Source organism: Pelophylax lessonae (assembly GCF_965119305.1).
Source record: "Pelophylax lessonae genome assembly, chromosome: 3".
NCBI lineage: Eukaryota > Metazoa > Chordata > Amphibia > Anura > Ranidae > Pelophylax > Pelophylax lessonae.
In genome coordinates, this window is record NC_138770.1 from 340,816,544 (window position 1) to 340,837,904 (window position 21,361).

General features: G+C 40.1%; 1 protein-coding gene across 4 annotated transcripts in view; it reads left to right on the plus strand.

Annotated features, from left to right (window-relative positions):
• Positions 1 to 21,361, plus strand: part of ADGRB3 (adhesion G protein-coupled receptor B3) — a 1,221,611-nt gene that overhangs the window by 965,954 nt on the left and 234,296 nt on the right. For all 4 annotated transcript variants that reach the window (XM_082251903.1, XM_082251901.1, XM_082251904.1 and 1 more), the window contains 3 exons: positions 9,633 to 9,759; positions 12,003 to 12,106; positions 20,973 to 21,075. In XM_082251903.1, coding sequence (XP_082108029.1) covers positions 9,633 to 9,759; positions 12,003 to 12,106; positions 20,973 to 21,075 — 334 coding nt within the window. The remainder of the gene's footprint in view (positions 1 to 9,632; positions 9,760 to 12,002; positions 12,107 to 20,972; positions 21,076 to 21,361) is intronic.

Sequence of the window (21,361 nt, forward strand, 5' to 3'; positions counted from 1 at the left end):
TAAAAACAATAAAATTCATAAATAGTATCGGTCGGAGGGGGATAAGCCCAGCAGGTACCGCATCTGAGGCCAGGAGGGCCATCAAGCTTTATTGGTCTTTTTGCCGTAAGGTAACTTAGACCCACTATTTCTGGTAAGCTCACATCCTACTTATCTTAAAATCACTTCACTTGACCGGCTATTGGACCATTGGAGGATCCAGCACTGAGCACCTGCACTTTTCTTTGCACTGAAGTGTAATCAGCTTTCACCAAGTCACTTATGATCTTTTATTGGACTATATTTGGCACTATTATGCACTTTTATGACACTTATTTGATTTAATATTATATGTTATTTATTGGGTATACTATTTATGAATTTTATTGTTTTTATAATAATGTATATTTATTAGTGACATTTTAGCCTATATGAATATCTACTGTCTATAAGCAATATATTTTAATATCCCCAGTTCCTTACCAGCAAGCGCTATTGAATCCCAATTATCTTTGGGGTTTATATACTCATTCAAACCTATACATACTATAGCAGCTGCTTCCCCTTAGATTTTAACTATTTATATCCCCACCCCCTAGCCGTTCCTAGGAGCGAAGAATACACTTCACTGAGTATATATAATATATATTAGGACCATACTGTTCCTTCAGAGGTCATAATCTGGAGGCGAGCGGCCATTATTCACTTTGGGTGGAGGCAGACGTGGCACCTGAGGTTTCACTTTGATATTAGGATACACTACTTTCAGTACCGTGGTGATCCTGCTAACATTTTGGACTTTGTTTTATTATGTGATTAATTTGCAGGACTCTGATACTCATTTATTCATAAAACTGCTATTTATTCACAAATGTTGGGTTTTGTTCACAACATATGATTGTAATTGAAGATTTTTTAAATGTATATGTCTTTCATGTTTTAAGGGTTTGCGCTGCACTGTTAGTTGGTTGTGTTAATGTGAAGGTGTTGCAGGATAGCCTTAAAGTGGTTAGCTTGCAACCTTGTAGCATTCTATATTATCACCTTATTTGTTATTGTATTATTTTATTTTTTTCTTCACATGATTATTTGGGTTTTTGACTGCGCTGACTGATATTTTTGCACATACCTAAATAGAACCTGAGCCTATTTGCTATATGCACAACACACATTTCTTATACCCACACAATATGCTTTAATTACTGTGCCACAAGATTCCCACAGACACATTGCATATGCTTTTCTGTACACAAAATATAGACATAGAACTAAAATTCTGTTTTAGTCTACCTTGAAGAAGCCTTTTAATAAAATGGGTAGGGACTTCTTAACAACTAGAAAATGTTGAGACAATGAACATTTTGATTATTGTTGCATACAGGGTACAGGGCATAAGTGTTTCTAATATGCAGAGTGCAGTGATCATATGTATGTCGTGTACAGCTTAGTATACCGAGTGCAGTGGGTAGGAGTATGTAATGTATGTAATGTACAGAGTGCAGCAGTCAGGGTTATGTAATGTACAATACAGAGTACCAAGTATGTAAGAAACTACAGAAAAAGCACCACACAACATATAGAGTATCGTTGAGATATGTAATATACACTGTAAATTACATCATTTTGACTGCTGCATTAGTATGCTATGTCGTACATGGTATACTCCTGACTACTATCCCGTATACTGTGCTATGCATTATATAATCCCAACCCATGCTCTTTTAACACAGGGCTGTATATTACATACTCCTAACCACTGCACAGCTGTGCTCTACATTACATACTTCTAAACTCTGTATGCTATGGCAAAATTAGGTAATGTGTAGCCTAGTGTTCAGAGTGGAATGGGAACAAGAATGTAACATACAGTCCAGCATACAGAGCCCAGTGGTATAGAGTATATATTGTGCAACCCATCATGAGGAGTGCAGGGCTCAGAAAAGTTTAAAGTACAACCCATCAAACAGAGTGCAGTATTCAGGTGTACAGTGCAGTGGTCATTAATAAGTAACATTTGACAGCATATAGCACAGCATACAGAGTTGCTGCTCTGAGTATGTAATGTACCCGCTATGTTACAAAACCATAACCACTTCACACTGTATGCCTTTCCGCACATTACATACTGTTGAGCACTAAACTCTGTATGCTTTCCCTTCCTCCAGTAAATTTTCCTCCTGCTACCTATGCAAAACTCCCTTCTCCCCCAAGTAGTCCCCTCTGCACCCCCTTCCACAGCTTACCTATGTGCCCTCAAACTAAAGCCCACCTCTGTGCTCCTTTTTTACGGCTCACCTGTACAACCCACAGCTCATTTCTGCATTCCTTGTCTAAAGCTCACCCACATCCAACACTTTAACCTCTGCACTCAGCCACCCACCACCAACAGCTCTTACCATAGATATACTCTGTCCCAATCCACAATGTTTTCCACTGCATCCAACCTACACAACTCTAACCACTGCAACGCCCCCCCCCCCCAATCCACAGCATTCCTCTTTGCACTATCTTCCTTCATCCACAGCTTTCACCTCTGCACATACATTTTATTCACAGTTGTCACCTCTGCATGCAATCCAATTGAAATGAATTGTTTAAATCTCCATGCCCATGCTCCATAACTCTCACCTGTCTATCCAGCTCACCCCCCCCCCCACCCCCTGAACAGCTCTCACCTGTGCACCCCGCCACCTCTCAACAGCTCTCACCTGTGCACCCAGCCCCTCTCAACAGCTCCAACCTGTGCACCCAGCCCCTCTCAACAGCTCCAACTTGTGCACCCAGCCCCTCTTATCAGCTCTCACCTGTGCACCCAGCCCCTCTCAACAGCTCCAACCTGTGCACCCAGCCCCTCTCAACAGCTCCAACTTGTGCACCCAGCCCCTCTCAACAGCTCCAACCTGAGCACCCAGCCCCTCTCAACAGCTCCAACCTGTGCACCCAGCCCCTCTCAACAGCTCCAACCTGTGTACCCAGCCCCTCTCAACAGCTCCAACCTGTGCACCCAGCCCCTCTCAACAGCTCCAACCTGTGCACCCAGCCCCTCTCAACAGCTCCAACCTGTGCACCCAGCCCCTCTCATCAGCTCTCACCTGTGCACCCAGCCCCTCTCAACAGCTCCAACCTGTGCACCCAGCTCCTCTCAACAGCTCTCACCTGTGCACCCAACCACCTCTCAACAGCTCTCACCTGTGCACCCAACCACCTCTCAACACCCCCTCCTGTGAACCCAGCCACCTCTCAACAGCTCTCACCTGTGCAACCAACCACCTCTCAACACCCCCTCCTGTGAACCCAGCCACATCTCAACAGCTCTCACCTGTGCACCCAGCCCCTCTCAACAGCTCTCACCTGTGCACACAACCACCTCTCAACAGCTCTCACCTGTGCACCCAGCCCATCTCAACAGCTCTCACCTGTGCACACAACCACCTCTCAACAGCTCTTACCTGTGCACCCAGCCCATCTCAACAGCTCTCACCTGTGCACACAACCACCTCTCAACAGCTCTCACCTGTGCACCCAGCCCATCTCAACAGCTCTCACCTGTGCACACAACCACCTCTCAACAGCCCTCTCCTGTGCACCTAACCCCTCCCAACAGCTCTCTTCTGTGCACCCAGCCCCTCTCAACAGCTCCCAACAGCTCTCATCTGTGCACTCAGCCCCTCTCAGCAGTTCTCACCTGTGCACCCAGCCCCTCTCAACAGCTCTCACCCGTGAACCCAACCACCTCTCAACATCCCCCTCCTGTGAACCCAGCCACCTTTCAACAGCTCTTACCTGTGCACCCAACCACCTCTCAACAGCCCTCTCCTGTGCACCCAGCCCCTTTCAACAGCTCTCACCTGTGCAGTCAGCCCCTCTCAACAGCTCTCACTTGTGCACTCAGCCCCTTTTAACACCTCTCACCTGTGCACCCAGCCCCTCTCAACAGTTCTCACTTGTGCACCCAGCCCCTCTCAATAGCTCCAACCTGTGCACCCAACTGCCTCTCAACAGTTCTTACCAGTGCACCCAGCCCCTCTCAACAGCTCTCACCTGTGCACCCAGCTGCCTCTAAACAGCTCTCACCTGTGCACTCAGCCCCCCTCAACAGCTCTCACCTGTGGACCCAGCTGCCTCTCAACAGCTCTCACCTGTGCACCCAGCCTCTCTCAACAGCTCTCACCTGTGCACCCAGCCTCTCTCAACAGCTCTCACCTGTGCACCCAGCCTCTCTCAACAGCTCTTACCTGTGCACCCAGCCTCTCTCAACAGCTCTTACCTGTGCACCCAGCCGCCTCTCAACAGCCCTCTCCTGTGCACCCAGCCGCCTCTCAAGAGCTCTCACCTGTGTACCCAGCCCCTCTCAACAGCTCTCGCCTGTGAACCCAGCACTTCTCAACAGCTCTCACCTGTGCACCCAGCCCCTCTCAACAGCCATCGCCTGTGCACCCAGCCCCTTTCATCAGCTCTCTCCTCTGCACCCAGTCACCTCTCAACAGCTGTCTCCTGTGCACCCAGCCACCTCTCAACAGCTCTCACCTGTGCACCCAGCCGCCTCTTAACAGCTTCCTCCTGTGCACCAAGCACGCCATCTAAAGCTGTCACTTCTGCACACCCCAATCTCCTCCCTTTCTCTAATCCCAGACTCACTACATTTTTCCATAGAGAGTTACTTACAGTAGTAGCAGCACAGTGTGCTAAGCAAACTGACTTGCTGCATTGCCTCTCTTTTTGAACAGCGCAACCTGTCAGACCTGTAGCGCAGAGCTGAGGAGTACTTTTGATCACTTCCCTTGGCCTTGTGCTACAGGTTAGGCAGTAGACAAGCTGGCAGATGGTAAAATATGTCTCCAGGCAGCACACAATTTAAATAAATGAATGTAGATGGTTGCAGCATTGGGACCTGTAGCACTCATCAACAGATGTGGGACACGTGCTTTGGGTGTCAAGTGCTAGGGACTACACTGCATAAGCGCCCAAATACCAGACCCAAGCATTATCATGTGGGGAAGATCATTAGCCCTATGTACACAGACCAACAGATAGCTTGCGAAAAACATTCTACTTCCATGTCATCCTGGGACCACAGGGAAAGTATCTGTGGGAGGGAAGGCTATGAATAGGACTTGACTGGGTAAAGGGGCTGATATACTTTAAAGGAAACCTGTACTGAGGAGAATACCTAGGATGTCATCACAGACCTCTCATTTTTAAAATGCAATTTACTTGTCTGTTGTTGCTGATCCTTTGGTCCTAGCTCTTTCTGAGTCTATGACCTAAAAGAGTTTACGGTGTGCTGTATATTTTTTTTCTGGGCTAGTGATTCCAAAAGCATTGAGAAACAGCCAGGCAGCCAACATTACTTGAGCTCCAGAAGATTTTACCCCCCCCCCCCCCCCATGGTCAGGCCATTCTTTGCTATTTGGCACTGCACTACTTTAACTGGTAATTGCACGGTCATGTAGCTCGGTACCCAAAACAAAATTTATACTAGAGCTTTCTTTTGGTTGAATTTGATTACCCCTGAATGTTTTGTTTTTTTTGTTTTTGTTTTTTTTGCAATATAAACAATAAATTGTTGAAAAGAAAATCATGTTTTTTGATTTTTAAAAATCCCAATAAAAGAATATTGAATGGTTTGCGTGAAAGTTAAAGCACCTGCAAACTATGGTATACAGTATATACTTGTTTTTTTTTTTTGTTATACTGCTAACGACAACGATCAGCAACTTATTTTAGGACTACGATAGTGCAGTTTGAAATCTGACACTAACTGATGCTGAAGGGAACTAACTAACTGCAACTGACATCACCAGTTACATTAATACAGAGATCAGTGATACTACTATACACTATCACTGTACTAATGACACTGGCAGGGGTTAACATCTAGGGCATTGGTTTCCAAACTATGGCCCTACAGTTGTTCAGGAACTACAATTCCCATCATACTAAGTCATATCTATATCAGAGTTTTACAATGCCTCATGGGACATGTAGTTCTGCAACAGCTGGAGAGCTGTAGTTCAGAGATGTAGGGCAATCAAGAGGTTAAATGTGTGCCTAACAATATTTAATGTGTGTAAAGTGTGCTGCTTTTTTTTTACTAAAGATCTCTCAGTTTCTCATTGTTGCTTTGCAGGGATAAGAAACTGGCAGAACACTCCCTCTGTACAGAGCTCTGTGTTGCTTATCAACACAGAGCTCTGGGCTGTGATTGCACACAGCTGATCAGCAGGTCCCAGAATCATTAGCTAGGACTTGCTGACAGGCTCCCGGTGGGGGCACGCATGCACGTGCCCTAAACATGGAAGCAGGCAGCGATATATGGGTATGTTACTTTGCCTACAGTGGCCGCTCACCTGCAGTACATTGCGGGCAGGCAGGCGGGCGGTCTCCAAGTGGTACAAATCAGCAATGGCAGCCTATATCTCTCTCTCAATATAAATGTATTTTGGAAATACAGTAGGTCATTTTTAACTTTATTTTTTAACTTATCCTGAGTGCCCAACAGGGTTAAAAGGAATTGTTGGAATCCCCAACTCCCCCCCCCCCCCCATACACACCCACGCACACACACACTGACTGGTTATTTAGAATGAACACAAGCCAGGTTGAAAATGACTCTATTAGTAATTTGTCCCCATTGTGCTAAAATGGTAATGATACTCTTATTATATAACATGTGTGCAATAAATGTAAGCACAATGTTACTATAACTGCAATCAAGTAGCATGCTCCTTGTATAAAATGACATAAAACATAAACAAACAAATATAAAACAGTTACTGCTTTGCTACTATTGTGTCAGTATCATGCAAAGATAATTGTGTTTATTGGATTCAAACATCTAACCGTCCTGATTTCTAAAAGAATGCTAAGCCATTCAACGTAGCTAAGAACTAATACACCTTATCCTATCCTGATATTTAGTACCCACTGAGTCATTTTTTTTCTTCTTTTTTATCTTTGCTGATTTCATATCGATCTCCCTGAAGGATATTTGCTGAGTGTTAGGCTTGTTAGCTGAGTAGAAAGACAATACTGCAAGGTGTTAACCCCTTCGCCGCCAGGGGGCACAGCAACGTCTTATCCGCAATGCATTGATACATTCTGCTGTAGATATTAAAGGCAAAGGATTAAAAAAAAAAAGCATGTTCTTCACCTGAGAACAGGGATAGGCTGCCTATTAGAATGAAAACTGTCCAACGGTGACATTCTGACAGCTGCAAGTATATATTAAATTGTGCGTTAATACAGATCAGCCTTGCAGTGCCCTATTTTACCCTGGAATGTTGTATTGAAGGAAACCTATGGAATTCCGATGGTTCCATCACAAAACATGAATGCAGCTTAAATACCATCTCCACATTAAAGGCTCAATTCACCAAGCTTTAACGCATGAAGTCATGTGACTGTCATTTTTCCAATCTTATCCAATGACTGTCCTTTTTTTTTTTCCAAGACTGTCATTCTTTTTTTTCCAAGACTCTTTTTTTTTCTTTTTTAAGACTGTCATTTTTTTTCTTTCAAGACTGCCTTTGTTTATTTATTTTTTTCAAGACTGTCATTTTTATTTTTTTCTTTCAAGACTGCCTAATTTTTTTTCCAACTTTTTTTTTTCTTGTTTTTCAATGCTATTTTTTTTTCATTTTTATTTTTTAAGACTGCCTTTTTTTTCCAAGACTGTCATTTTTATTTGTTTTTTTTTGTTTTGTTGTTTTCTTTCAAGACCGTCTTTTTTTTTTTTAGCTATTTTTTTTTTTCAATACTATTTTTCTTTCAAGACTGCATTTTCTTTTCCCCAATACTCTCTTTTTTTTAAGATTTTTTTTTTTTTTCAAGATTGTCATTTTTTTTTCTTTTTCTTTCAAGACTGCCTTTATTTTTTATTTTTTTTTTTCAATACTGTCTTTTTTTTTTAAGACTTTTTTTTTTTTTTCAAGATTGTCATTTTTTTTTTCTTTCAAGACTGCCTTTGTTTATTTATTTTTTTTTGTTTCAGGACTGTCATTTTTTTTTTTTTCTTTCAAGACTACCTTTGTTTATTCATTTATTTTTTTCAGGCCTGTCATTTTTTTTTCTTTAAAGACTGCCTTTGTTTATTATTTATTTTTCAAGACTGTCATTTTTTTTCTTCTTTCAAGACTGCCTTATATATATATATATATATATATATATATATATATATATATATATATTTTTTTTTTTTTATAAGACTGTCATTTTTTTTTCAAGACTGTCTTTTTTTCTTCTTTCAAGACTGCCTTTTATATATATATATATATATATATATATATATATATATATATATAATATATATAATATATTTTTTTTTCCAAGACTGTCATTTTTTTTTCAAGACTGTCTTTTTTTCTTCTTTCAAGACTGCCTTATATATATATATATATATATATATATATATATATTTATTTTTTTATATATATATATATATATATATATATAATATTTTTTTTTTCCAAGACTGTCATTTTTTTTTAAGACTTTTTTTTCTTCTTTCAAGACTGCCTTATATATATATATTTTTTTTTCAGGACTGTCATTTTTTTTTTTAAGACTGTCTTTTTTTCTTCTTTCAAGACTGCCTTATATATATATATATATATATATATATTTTTTTTTTTTTTTTTTTTTATTATATTTTTTTTTTTTCCAAGACTGTCATTTTTTTTTTTTTTTTTTAATAAATTCCTCTTCTCGTGTTAGCTTGGTGCATCATCCCTACAGACGTGTTGCATGTACTATGTAGGAGAATTGGACTCCCATGCTGCAGCGGAGGGGGTTAATCCAGATGACTAAGTGGTGCCATGGCAGTCTGTGCATTGGTTGAATGCCGGGTGGCCTTGAGATATTATTCCAGGAAAGGAAGAAGGAGGGGAGTGAAATAAAGGCGCATAGAAGGGGGAGAGAAAAAAAAAAAGAAGCATTTAACCCTTCACTAAAGGATTTTGTTTAAACGATTACATGAAAAGCTTCAAGGCTTTTTTTTAGCCATCTCCCTGTGCATTTGGTCGCCTAAACCCTGAGTCTTGCTCCCCTCCTCCCCTCCAGAGGTAAGGCGCAGGCAGTGTGGAGCAATCCGACGCTGCCCGTTTCCAGGGTGAAATCCATCCCCCCCCCCCCCCCCCCTTTTCTCTTTCCGCCACCTCTCACATTCAGCCGCTTTTTAATTAATACAGCTAGAAAGGATTGAGGATTTAAGAGAAAAAAAAAAGAATAGAGAGCTAAATAAAATACGTAGTGTTAAGTGAGGGTGCAGCAGCAGGCATTGAGAAGGGAATAAAGAGCTGTATATTTCTCAGTGATATGAAACGAATGGTGCCGCTGCCGCCGCCGCCGCTGCTGCTGCTGGAGGTTGGTTCGGCTGCCGCTGCTGCTGCTGGAGAGGGGCTGGCCAGAGCTGCGTTCAGCACCAGAGCGGGTGGACAGCTCCCTGCCCGCAGCCCTAGCACTGGAGCCCCTTCCTACACCAACGAATAGACGTCTTCTCTGCGCTGGAAGAAGTAAACGCTGCTCTCCATTACGCTGCGGCTTTCTCCATTTATTATTATTTATTTTTTTCTATCCCCTGCTATTTATTTTTTTTATTATATACCATCCAAGGATTAAGCTATTGTCATTCTCCTTTTTTTTTTCTTTTCCAGGAACGACTCTTTGGGAACCTGGTCCACCCAGGGATGTAAAACTGTGCTCACCGATGCATCCCATACGAAATGCTTATGTGATCGTCTATCTACCTTCGCCATTTTGGCTCAGCAACCTAGAGAAATAGTAAGTAACAAAGGAGGGAGAGTGACTTTTAGGATGCGGCTGGGACATGTTAGGTAGGTGGGGGTAGGTGGGGGGGGGGGGGGGTCCTTATTTTTGTAGGAAGGGGCTTTTTATAGATAGCATGCAGCAGGGATTTTGTGCACTGTAGAGGATGGAGGAGATGTTTCCATGTTCAATTAGGGATGTGCTGCAATTCTTAGAGGTATACATGGACCGTGATTGTAGGAGAATTGCTCACATGGGCTGGGGAAGTGGATGGCTTGCTGAAATGCATGTCTGTATCAAGGCTTTTGGGTTAATAGTCAGTATGGTAATGTGGATTTGCTTGCACAGAGAAATACTCTGTCAGAAGAACACAGTGCATAGTGGCTATTGGAATGGGGAGCCTAGATTGCTTAATAGATTGCAGATATTCACTGGGCATCCTACAGTCTGATTGTCTTACGTTTAATGACCGCTACCGTTTAACCAGTGGAGTCACGCTCAGTTTTGCAATATATTTTACACATAAAGCCTTATTTATTTTACCTAAAACTATTTTTTTTTTAAAATACAATTGCAGTGATTGTATAAAGCATTTTATGTAAACTGTTTCACTAAAATGACTTTTGTGCTGTCTCTTTTGCTGTTAATTGCAGCATGCTAACTAATTATGCATTGTGGCCTATAGTGTATGGACAGAAGTGGCCTAAAGAATACCGAAAGGCATAACTTTTTTTTTTTTTTGGTTTGGATAGTACCATTTGGGGTTAAGCTATTATTGCTGCCTGGGTCCCTAATCCTGATCATCAGATATTAACCAGAAAAGATAGAGAGGTAATTCCAAAAACACCAAAGCAGGAATAGAGGGAATACCTTCCAGTGACAACTGTCTAAGAGGAGATTGGTCTTGCATTGGAAAGGTAACCACTCACTTCCTGTTGAGTCTACAGGACAGGAAGTAAAGGGAAAATCTCCCCCCAATGGGACACAGATGGCAAAAACAAAGACAGAAGTTTTAACCCTCCCATACTTTATTAAAAAGAAAAAAAAAAGTTTTGGATTTAGAGATACGTTAACTAGCAACTGTAAGAGTCGGTTCACACCAGCGCGACTTGTCAGCCTGACAAGTTGCGCTCCCTTGCAGTCCATTGACCGCTACAGGACCTGTTCTAATAGGAGCGACACAAGTCGCTCCGACTTAGAAAAAGGGTCCTGTACTACTTCGGGGCAACCTCGGAGCGACTTGCATAGACTTCCATTATGTGAAGTCCCTGCAAGTCGCTCCGAAGTCGTGGTGCATGGTAATGCACAAGTCGCCCCCGAAGTAGTAAGGAGTCGTGTTGTCTCAGTGTGAACCGACTCTTAAACATATGTTTGTTGTTGGGCTTTGAAGACTGTTGATACATTTGCAACTAGCTAACAAATAGTAGTTAAAGTAATTCCTGTTGGTTTTACGTATTCTAATTTCTCAACATTTCAGTAAACTTGAGGGCATGGCAGATCAAATCTTTTTACTCATTAAAGTTGTGTGCTGTCTTAGCCCTCGTTCACATTGTAGCAAATCGTCATGCAATTTGACAGGACAAATCGCATGACAAATCGCATTCTATTGTCTGCAAGGGCACCAAATCAGTGCGACACCAACTTTTCAGTGCCCCATTGATTTAAAAAAAAAAAAAAGAGTTCCTACATTACTTATGGCAATTTCAGGTGTGACTTGTATAGACATCTGTGCAAGAAGCCACGCAGATGTCTTCCAAGTCGCACTTGCAGTCACACTGACATGCAGCGTTTATAATGTGCGATTTCAGACAAAGTCGTACAATTTCAAAGCTGCATTCAGTGTGAACGAGGGCTTAAAGTTGTACTCAGGTTCTATAACTGTAAATGGGCATTATCAAACATTGCCAATGATGATTCTATTATATATATATATAAAAAGCTATATATATATATATATATATATATATATATATATATATATATATATATATATATATATACTCATAGAGATAGAGAGCAAAAAACATCCTGCTCTTCAGTAACTCATACCAGATAAATAGGTCCCTACAACTATCTTCTCTTGCTTAGAGTGCTCTAGACATCTAACTGGTGAAATCTAGTTGACTACCATGGGTTATGGCCGTTATCACCACTTCTTGTTGCATGCTTTATTAAATAGACCGCTTTATATACAAATGAATGACAAATGGTAGACAGTGGCAATTAACATTTTGCTTTGCATATGTTTTAATCTACAGATCATGGACTATTCAGGTACTCCTTCAGTAACCCTGATAATCGGATGTGGTCTCTCTTGTTTGGCCTTGATTACGCTCGCAGTAGTGTATGCAGCATTATGGAGGTATATATCTGGTCTATTAGAATTTGGTACAGTAAATGTATGAAGTTTAAAATCTGTTGATTGAAGAAAAGATTTATAAAAAGCAGTTATTGATTTATTTTACTCAACACACACATCTGTGCTACATCTACAGGTTGTAGAGTGTTTCCTTTGGAAATATTTGCTAGTTACAATGTATACATGGCATTTGATCAAAGTGATGTTATCTAAGTTCCCTGGCTTTGATGTAGTAAATGTAGTAAATAAAAAAAAAGGAAACCAAGTACTTAAAAGTTCTGTTACTTTTGACTAAACTATCAAGGTAAGCAGTACAAAAAAGATTTGTGCAACCAGTTTCTGAGACAGTGACTTACTAAAGATAATAGGATGTTCACTTTGCAAAGAATACCCAATCACATTCAAGGAAAATAAAAAAAAAATTAAAAAAAAAAAACCCCAAAAAACAGCATTTTTGCTTGCACATGATGGCAATCAGCAAAGCTTTCCCTTATGCACTAAGCTGTGTGGCTGATTCCCTTGCAAAGTGCAACATCCCCTGCATAGTAAACAGTTTGTTTGCTCTTAGTAAATCAGCCTCTCTGTGTCATTTTTGTAGTGATGTCTAAAAGTAGACATGACACTCTCTGTATTGCTGTTCACTTAGCAAAATAAATGTTCATTTCCCAAATTGAATGTTCATTTGGCTTCGCGAATAGGCTAAACCTCTATAACAGGGATATGCAAACTGTGGCCCTCCAGCTGTTGCAAAACTACAAGTCCCATCATGCCTCTGCCTCTGGGTGTCATGCATGGGGCTGTCAGTCTTGCTATGCTTCATGGGACTTGTAGTTCTGCAACATCTGGAGGGCCACAGTTTGCATATCCCTGCTCTATAACCTTAATCATCATACCATGTGGAAACAAAATCATTTTCCTATTTTGAATTTCCCTTAAATATATTTGGGTTATTAAGGGAACACAGTGTTACCTTATTTACTAAGCTTAGTGAACAAATGCTTTTCAAAATCTCTACTTTTTTAGTAAGGGCACATTCCCCCTACCCGCAGAGAAAAGTGTTCAGTTTTTCTCTGCAGGTAATGATCACAGTTGTTGTCAGAAGGGGATCAGTACCTTGTATTTTTACAAGGCAATGTTTCCTTTTTTTTTCTAAACTGAGCTAAGCAAGCACACAGAAAAATACATGGGCTCGCAGAGAGACCTGCGGGAAACTGTTTTCTGCACTTCTCTGTTCCGCAGGTGACAACTGCAGGGAAGTGAGAACAGGCCACATAGTAAACCATTGTTTTCTGTGTGCCCTTGGAGAGAGCTGTGTTTTTCTGCATTAGGAAAAACACAGCTCCTAATGCAGAAAAACACAGCTCTCTGCTATGGTGTGAACAAGCCCTGAATCAACCCCATTAAATGTATTTTCAAGCATAATGGACCTAATGTTTTAGGGTCGGTTCACACCAGAACACCAGAACAGGTGCAGAAAATCCATGTTCCATGTGCGTTTCCCACGTCACTGCCCTTGCAATCTGCAGCGGGTGTCAGTGCAATGTTAATGACACCCCAAACACAGGTCGTTATTGCAGTGTGTTTGCCTGCACCAGATCACATGGTACAGAAGTGCCATGCGATCTAATTGAAGCGCATTTCCAAAAGTAGGGCATTCACTACTTCATCTGCGGTTCAGTGCAGTGTTATCCCGTTCAAATGATTGGGTTGAAATCACACTGCATCGGTGCTGTGCTTTCTTGTGCAATTCATCATAGTGTGAACTGACCCTCAAGCAACAGCAACAAAATTACATTTATGGTAATGAAATGATAAATAAAAGTACAGCGCCAATCATTAATATAGGACAAATCACTGAAAGGTAAGAGTCCAAATATTAAACGGATGATAATCATCAATAAAACAGATATGAGAGTCCAGCCACCAAAGATGGAGTCAGTACAAGGAAAACATCATCACCCCAAAAAAGGGGTGATGATGTTTTCCTTGTACTGACTCCATCTTTGGTGGCTGGACTCTCATATCTGTTTTATTGAGGATTATCATCCGTTTAATATTTGGACTCTTACCTTTCAGTGATTTGTCCTATATTAATGATTGGCGCTGTACTTTTATTTATCTTTTCATTACTATAGTTGTATTTTTTGTACTGGCTGCCTAGGTTCATTATCGTTTACCTATCCTGACTGTGACTTAAGCGCGGCCTTTTTTCCTATTATAACAAAATTACATTTACCTAACAGCAAACTTGGATCTGAGAGGACTGCAGAAATATTATTGGGGCTTAACATTCTAAAACTATGAATGGTAATATTTGTAGTAGTTTTAGAAAATGATTAAGGTGAAAACATAACTGGTGTTCGCCAAACCACACTGGGCTATGGACATTTAAGTAATTATATATTCCTAACAAGCAGTAAATGCGTTCTTCTAAAGCCCTCACTGACCTCTGTAGATGCAGGCACTGTGAAGCAATTAGCCTTTTTAAGTTTAAAGCAGAAGCACTGGTATTAATGCCATTTCAGCAGCTCAGCTAACCCTACTTGCTCCTCCTTAAGCACCCGCTCTGTGTTTCCACCTTCTGGAAGGATAAGAATATGTAAATACTTAAAGTGTCACGAAACCCACAACAGTAAAATCAGTCTGTATATTCAGTGAAGCATGCTTGTTATACTCACTGTGGAACCTAAGGGGTAATCATCTGCATTGTGTAAAAATGCTGTTTGATCCTGTCTTCTCTGACCCTCCCCTTCTTTAACTGTTCCAAACATCTGCTGATAGCACAGAGCCTTGAAGACACTCTGTACATGCTCAGTTTGGTGCGCAACTCTAGAGTTTTTTTTCTTTTTGGGAGTGTGCATTTGTCTAGCACAGGGCCAATCAGCAATGTCCAGACAGAGGGTCTCATAGGACAGTCAGAGGAGAATGAAAACTTCTCCTACAAGCTTTAACCAGACACTGATAGATGTCACAAGACCTCTATTTATTGCTGCTGAGAAAGGTATTTAGCAGTTTATATTTACTAAAATAATTGCATTTCCATGTTCTGTGTACTGTGGGAGACCAGATATTGTGACTGCTGGGTTTAGTAACATGTTAGTTTTCTGGCTACAAGTTCACTTTAATATCTGCTATTACTTCCTCAAAGCCTCATGACAGATTCAAACCTGCACTGAATATTGTCATTGTAAGTCTGAGAGTTCAATTTTATTGGGTAGTGTGTGGAATGAACATACAGAAGAATTACATGTGGAAAGAACAGCGGTTCTTAGCAAAGATACTTTGATGCATGGTCAGATCTATTAAGTGGGGTTGCAAAATCACAGAGGTTGCCCACAACTGAATTACAAAACTAAAAAGGTTTTTGTAATACTATATATTGAAATGCCTAAAATATATAAATACACTGAACAAAATTATAAACGCAACACTTTTGTTTTTGCCCCCATTTTCCATGAGCTGAACTCAAAGATCTAAGACTTTTTCTATGTACACAAAAGGCCTATTTCTCTCAAATATTGTTCACCAATCTGTCTAAATCTGTGTTAGTAAGCACTTCTCTTTTACCAAGATAATTCATCCACCTCACAGGTGTGGCATATCAAGATGCTGATTAGACAGCATGATTATTGCACAGGTGTGCCTTAGGCTGGCCGCAATAAAGGCCACTCTAACTGTGCAGTTTTATCACACAGCACAATGCCACAGATGGTGCAAGTTTTGAGGGAGCGTGCAATTGGCATGCTGACTGCAGGAATGTCCACCAGAGCCATTGCCCGTGAATTGAATGTTCATTTCTCTACCATAAGCCTTCTCCAAAGGCATTTCAGAGAATTTGGCAGTACATCCAACCGGAAACCACGTGTAACCACACCAGCCCAGGACCTCCACATCCAGCATCTTCACCTCCAAGATCGTCTGAGACCAGCCACCTGGACAGCTTCTGCAACAATCAGTTTGCATAACCAAAGAATTTCTGCACAAACCATCAGAAACCGTCTCAGGGAAGCTCATCTGTATGTTCGTCATCCTCATCGGGGTCTTGACTTGACTGCAGTTTGTCATCGTAACCTACTTGAGTGGGCAAATGCTCACATGCAATGGCGTCTGGCACTTTGGAGAGATGTTCTTTTCTTGGATGAATCCTGGTTTTCATTGTACAGGGCAGATGACAGACATTGTTTATGGTGTTGTGTGGGTGAGCAGTTTGCTGATGTCAACATTTTGGATCGAGTGACCCATGGCGATGGTGGGGTTATGGTATGGGCAGGCGTATGTTGTGGACAATGAACACAGGTGTATTTTATTGCTGGCATTTTGAATACACAGAGATACCGTGACGAGATCCTGAGGTCCATTGTTGTGCTATTCATCCACAACCATCACCTCATGTTGCAGCATGATAATGCACGGCCCAAAGAATCAAGGGTTGCAAGGATCTGTACACAATTCCTGGAAGCTGAAAACATCCCAGTTCTTGCATGGCCAGCATACTTACCGGACATGTCACCCATTGAGCATGTTTGGGATGCTCTGGATCGGTGTATACGACAGCGTGTTCCAGGTCCTGCCAATATTCAGCACCTTCGCAAAGCCAATGAAGAGGAGTGAACCAACATTCCACAGATGTGTTGCACTGCATGAGTCAAATGGTGGTCACACCAGATACTGACTGGTTTTCAAACCCCTCCAGACCCCCCCTCCCCCAATACAGTAAAACTGTTCATTTTAGAGTGGCCTTTATTGTGGCCAGCCTAAGGCACACCTGTGCAATAATCATGCTGTCTAATCAGCATCTTGATATGCCACACCTGTGAGGTGGATGGATTATCTTGGCAAAAGAGAAGTGCTCACTAAAACAGATTGAGACAGATTTGTGAACAATATTTTCGAGAAATAGGTCTTTTGTGTACATAGAAAAACAAAAGTGTTGCATTTATAATTTTGTTCAATATTGTGTCTATATACAGATATATATATATATATACACACCTTGCCTTAAGAGTTCCCTTCACTGGAACTAAGGGGCCAAGCCAAGCCCCTGAAAAACAACCCCACAGCACAATCCCCCTCCACCAAATGATTTGGACCAGTGCACAAAGCAAGGTCCATAAAGACATAGATGATCGAGTTTGTGGTGACTGGCCTGCACAGAGTCCTGACCTCAACCCGATAGAACACCTTTGGGATGAATTAGAGCTAAGACTGTGAGCCAGGACTTCCTTTCTAACATCAGTGCCTGACCTCACAAATACGCTTCCCGAAGAATGGTCAAACATTCCCATAGACACACTCCTAAACCTTGTGGACAGCCTTCCCAGAGAAGCTGAAGCTGTTATAGCTGCAAAGGGTGGGACAACTCAATATTGAGCCCTATGGACTCAGACTGGGATGCCATTAAAGATCATGTGCGTGTAAAGGCCGACATCCCAATTTTTTTTACAATATAGTGTATATAGAGAGAGATAAAGAGAGAGAGAGAGTTTTATTCAAAAAGGTCAAAACTATACAGGAGTAAATATTGTATCATGATGACTTTTACACTGCGTAATTAATTATCTTCATATGTGTTGGGTAGTGTATAAAAACATAAAGTGATTTTACTAAGAGTATTTATTATTATAATGGTACACTGTTTAATAAGATGTTACCAAAATGTAGTGCTTGCCAGCTCTGATACAGAAGTGCATACCAGTAACATTGTATATTCTATTTTAGAAGCCACATTCCAGTTGGGTTTGGGAGCCTCCACTAGCCAATGAAGCTTTGGCAATATTGGATGCTTAATTGTGGTGGCGGGGCTAAGATGTATTTGGGGAGGAGCTTTTCTCAAAGTTAAAAATGCTGTTGTGTTGTGATTTCTTATATCTCACAAAAACATATATTTGACCCTGAAAGTGAGGACACAGGGCAGCTATGTAGTCAAAAATAAATGATCTTCATAGGGAAAACTTAGTTTAGGTTGGGCTATTTCACATTTAATTGTGTGAAATGTAATAAAAATATCCTCAAGAGCAATTAATGTAATATATCCTAATGATACCCAAGTCCAGATCTAGTAGTATGGGAACAAGGCCATGATTGGCATGTATGTGTAGCTTATATTGTCCTTGAAACTATAGTTGAAAGGTCAACACCAATTAGTCAAGCTAACTAAATATGTAGGGTTTGCTAACCTGTCAAAAAAACTATGCTTTATTTGACAGTACTAATGCTTTCCTTGCGTATATGTTATTTTTGACTGTATTAGATGATGGGTTCTTTAAACATCCAGCGATAGCAAAATATATCGGTGGTGTTGTCATTCATTGTAAACAAAATCAACAGCACCATATTCTGACATTTAAACTCTTGTTATAGAACACACAAGTAACAGAGGTGGCCCAAATACAAAATAGTCCACACAATACCAGTTAATTTAGCAATGTATGAATCTTACACATGAATTGTGTACCATTTGCATTTTTCACAGCATGTAGTTGAGCTGTATTACAAAGATATCAGAAAATGGGATTGCGCTATTTCCCATTCGTATTGTGATATTATAGTTTTCATTAAACTACAAATGGAACAGTGACACTGCATGACATTACAGTTTTAGAAAATGCTGCTCTTAAATAAATGTGGGTTGCCATGACAGCAAATTATAATTAGAATGTGTTTTTAACACAGGAAACAAGTGCATAGAAGCTTTTTTGAGGCAGATAAACTTGTGTTTTATGTGAAAAAAATAGTTGGAATATAGTTTGTGCATGTTTTTATTAAATGTCGCAGAATAGTTGCATTATTGTGTTTGCTATTGGTTTGAAAGCTTTAGCAAAAGGAACTGGCGTTGGCATTGAAATGAACACTGAATAATGTACATGCTGGCATTTAGGTTGCTTTGATGGACAGCATTTTTTAATTTCATTTGGATGCAAATCTATTTAAATAATGTTGGAAATGACACTCAATTATACTTTGAATTGGATATTCTGATTATTTGGTAGTAAACCAAATGAATTGTCTAGCTGCCTTGTTCTTCCACAGGAGGTGCACTTTTCCATTGTCTTATTTCACACTGACTGGATAGTGTACCATCAGCATGGAGGCATCACAGCTGCTATGTAGCCTAGACCTTCAGTTACCGTGTCACTGAGCCCATTATCTCCATGTTTTGGATGTAATAGCCAGCACTAATCAGTTGTCTTTTGTTTCTACATTTAGAAGTTACAGATTTCCCATTGGAATTTGTTTAAAAATGTGCAGGCCTGCATGTATGCCTGCTTGCTAGGACAGTGCTGACAGCAACAACTACAACAGGGATTACCAGTGAATTTTTCTCCCAGCCAGATTGCTGCCGTTGAGGATTAGCAGTTAGTAATTTTACCATGCAGCATTGAGGTTCTAGATTATTCTGCATAATGTTTGTGTTTTCTGCCCATGTTCATGAGGTTTTCCTCCTGGTCCCCAGTTTGCTTCTGCAGTCCAAATGCATGCTAGTATGTTCATTGGCTTCAAAACAAAGAGCCCCTAGGCTCTGTGTCTGATGAGTTTGGCGGAGATATAAGTTTGTGAGCTCTTTCTGGGCAGCGACTGGTTCCATGAAATTGATTAAGCGCTGCCAGTTTTAATGGTGCTGCTTATGTAAATAGATAAAAATGCATAAGGACAGATGTGGGAAAGGTTTTCTTTTCAACTTTTAATGCACACAGCCAGATAGCATGGTACACAGAAATCAGCCATCCAATAACCACATAAATAGATAAATGAGGCCATCTTTGTCTGCATGCATCATCTCAGCTGCCAGATAGTCAGTCATTGCTACTTGAAAATGAGCATGCATTAGGAATTGGTTTTGTCTCAAGTTTTTTATTTTTTATTTTATGCTTTTATTAAGTAGTTTGTGTTACAATCAATATATCATGGTATTTGAACAGGTTCCTTTGAAAGCAAGAATATGGGTTAAAGAAGTACAATAGCATATGTCAGTATAGTTTGTGGAGTCATTCGAGAGACTAAATAATGAAAGGAGGTAGGTGTAATGCTTATAGATTGAGGGGTAATAGTCTAGTACAGATAGAGAGGAGGAGCAGATGGTCCTTTTGAGATTTGGCGTTTAAGAGAGGGATATGCATTTAGGATGAGCAAGAAAGGGGTTCCACTTTTTGTAGAACTGTGACAACAATAAATGTGCCCTGGCATACATGTACTCCATTAAACAATGGTTATCCAGCAATGATATGACTTCTGTGACAGATGGGGAGTTTGGAGATTTTCAGTTTTTGGCAATAGCTAGGCATGTGGCAATTAAAATGTGCTATTGTCTCAAGTTTTATGTAATTTTATGTAACTTAGTTCTATGCAGTGCTAAATGGTGATCATACTTACCCATTTTTACTGGTAGAAATACTATTCATACAGAATATAGTAGTAATACAGTTGTTCTGTGTAAACATTATTGACATATCCAGCCTTGCATACTGTGAATGCATTTTTTTTTTTCAACATACAGTATTCCTTTTCAGCAATATATTCCACCAATTTGTAAAGACAGGTTTAATGACTGTCTTTAGTTTTCACTTGTGCATACTTTTAGTGGTTATAAACTACTAAATATCTGTATGGAAAGACAGTTAGAAATCAGAAGTCCTAAAAATAGATTACTGTAATCTCTTTTTGTTAATTTGAATGGATTACACTTTTCAGTGTATTTCTTTTAGCACTTTGAGAACAATGCACTTTGAGAGCAGAACAGAGTACCTATTAACATAGTAGTTTTACATATTATTTACAGTAAGAGCATATAATATATTATCCTTTCAATATGATATCTGATACTGAGGTCTCCTTCAAGTCATTTCTTATCTTATTTCAATCTTTTAAACAGATACATCAAATCTGAGAGATCGATCATTCTGATAAACTTTTGTCTATCCATCATCTCATCTAATATTCTTATTTTGGTGGGCCAAACACAAATACAAAATAAGGTAAGACAAATTCTAAATAACCAGATGGTATGAGATCATTTGAATAAATTCAGTGTGTGAAGCTCTGCCGCAAATTGTGATGACCTTTTTAGCTGACAGTTTGTAATTGCTTCTGTTTATGGTCATGTTGCACAACTCTGAATGCATAATATCTTAAGTTGTATTTTATGTATTGGTACTGAACTGGCTTCATTTTTCACTTGTTGCTTATTTAAAGTGTAGGAAAAGAGTGATATTCAACATTTCAGTGGTTGCTAGGTAACTGGTTATATTCTCATTAGGATCA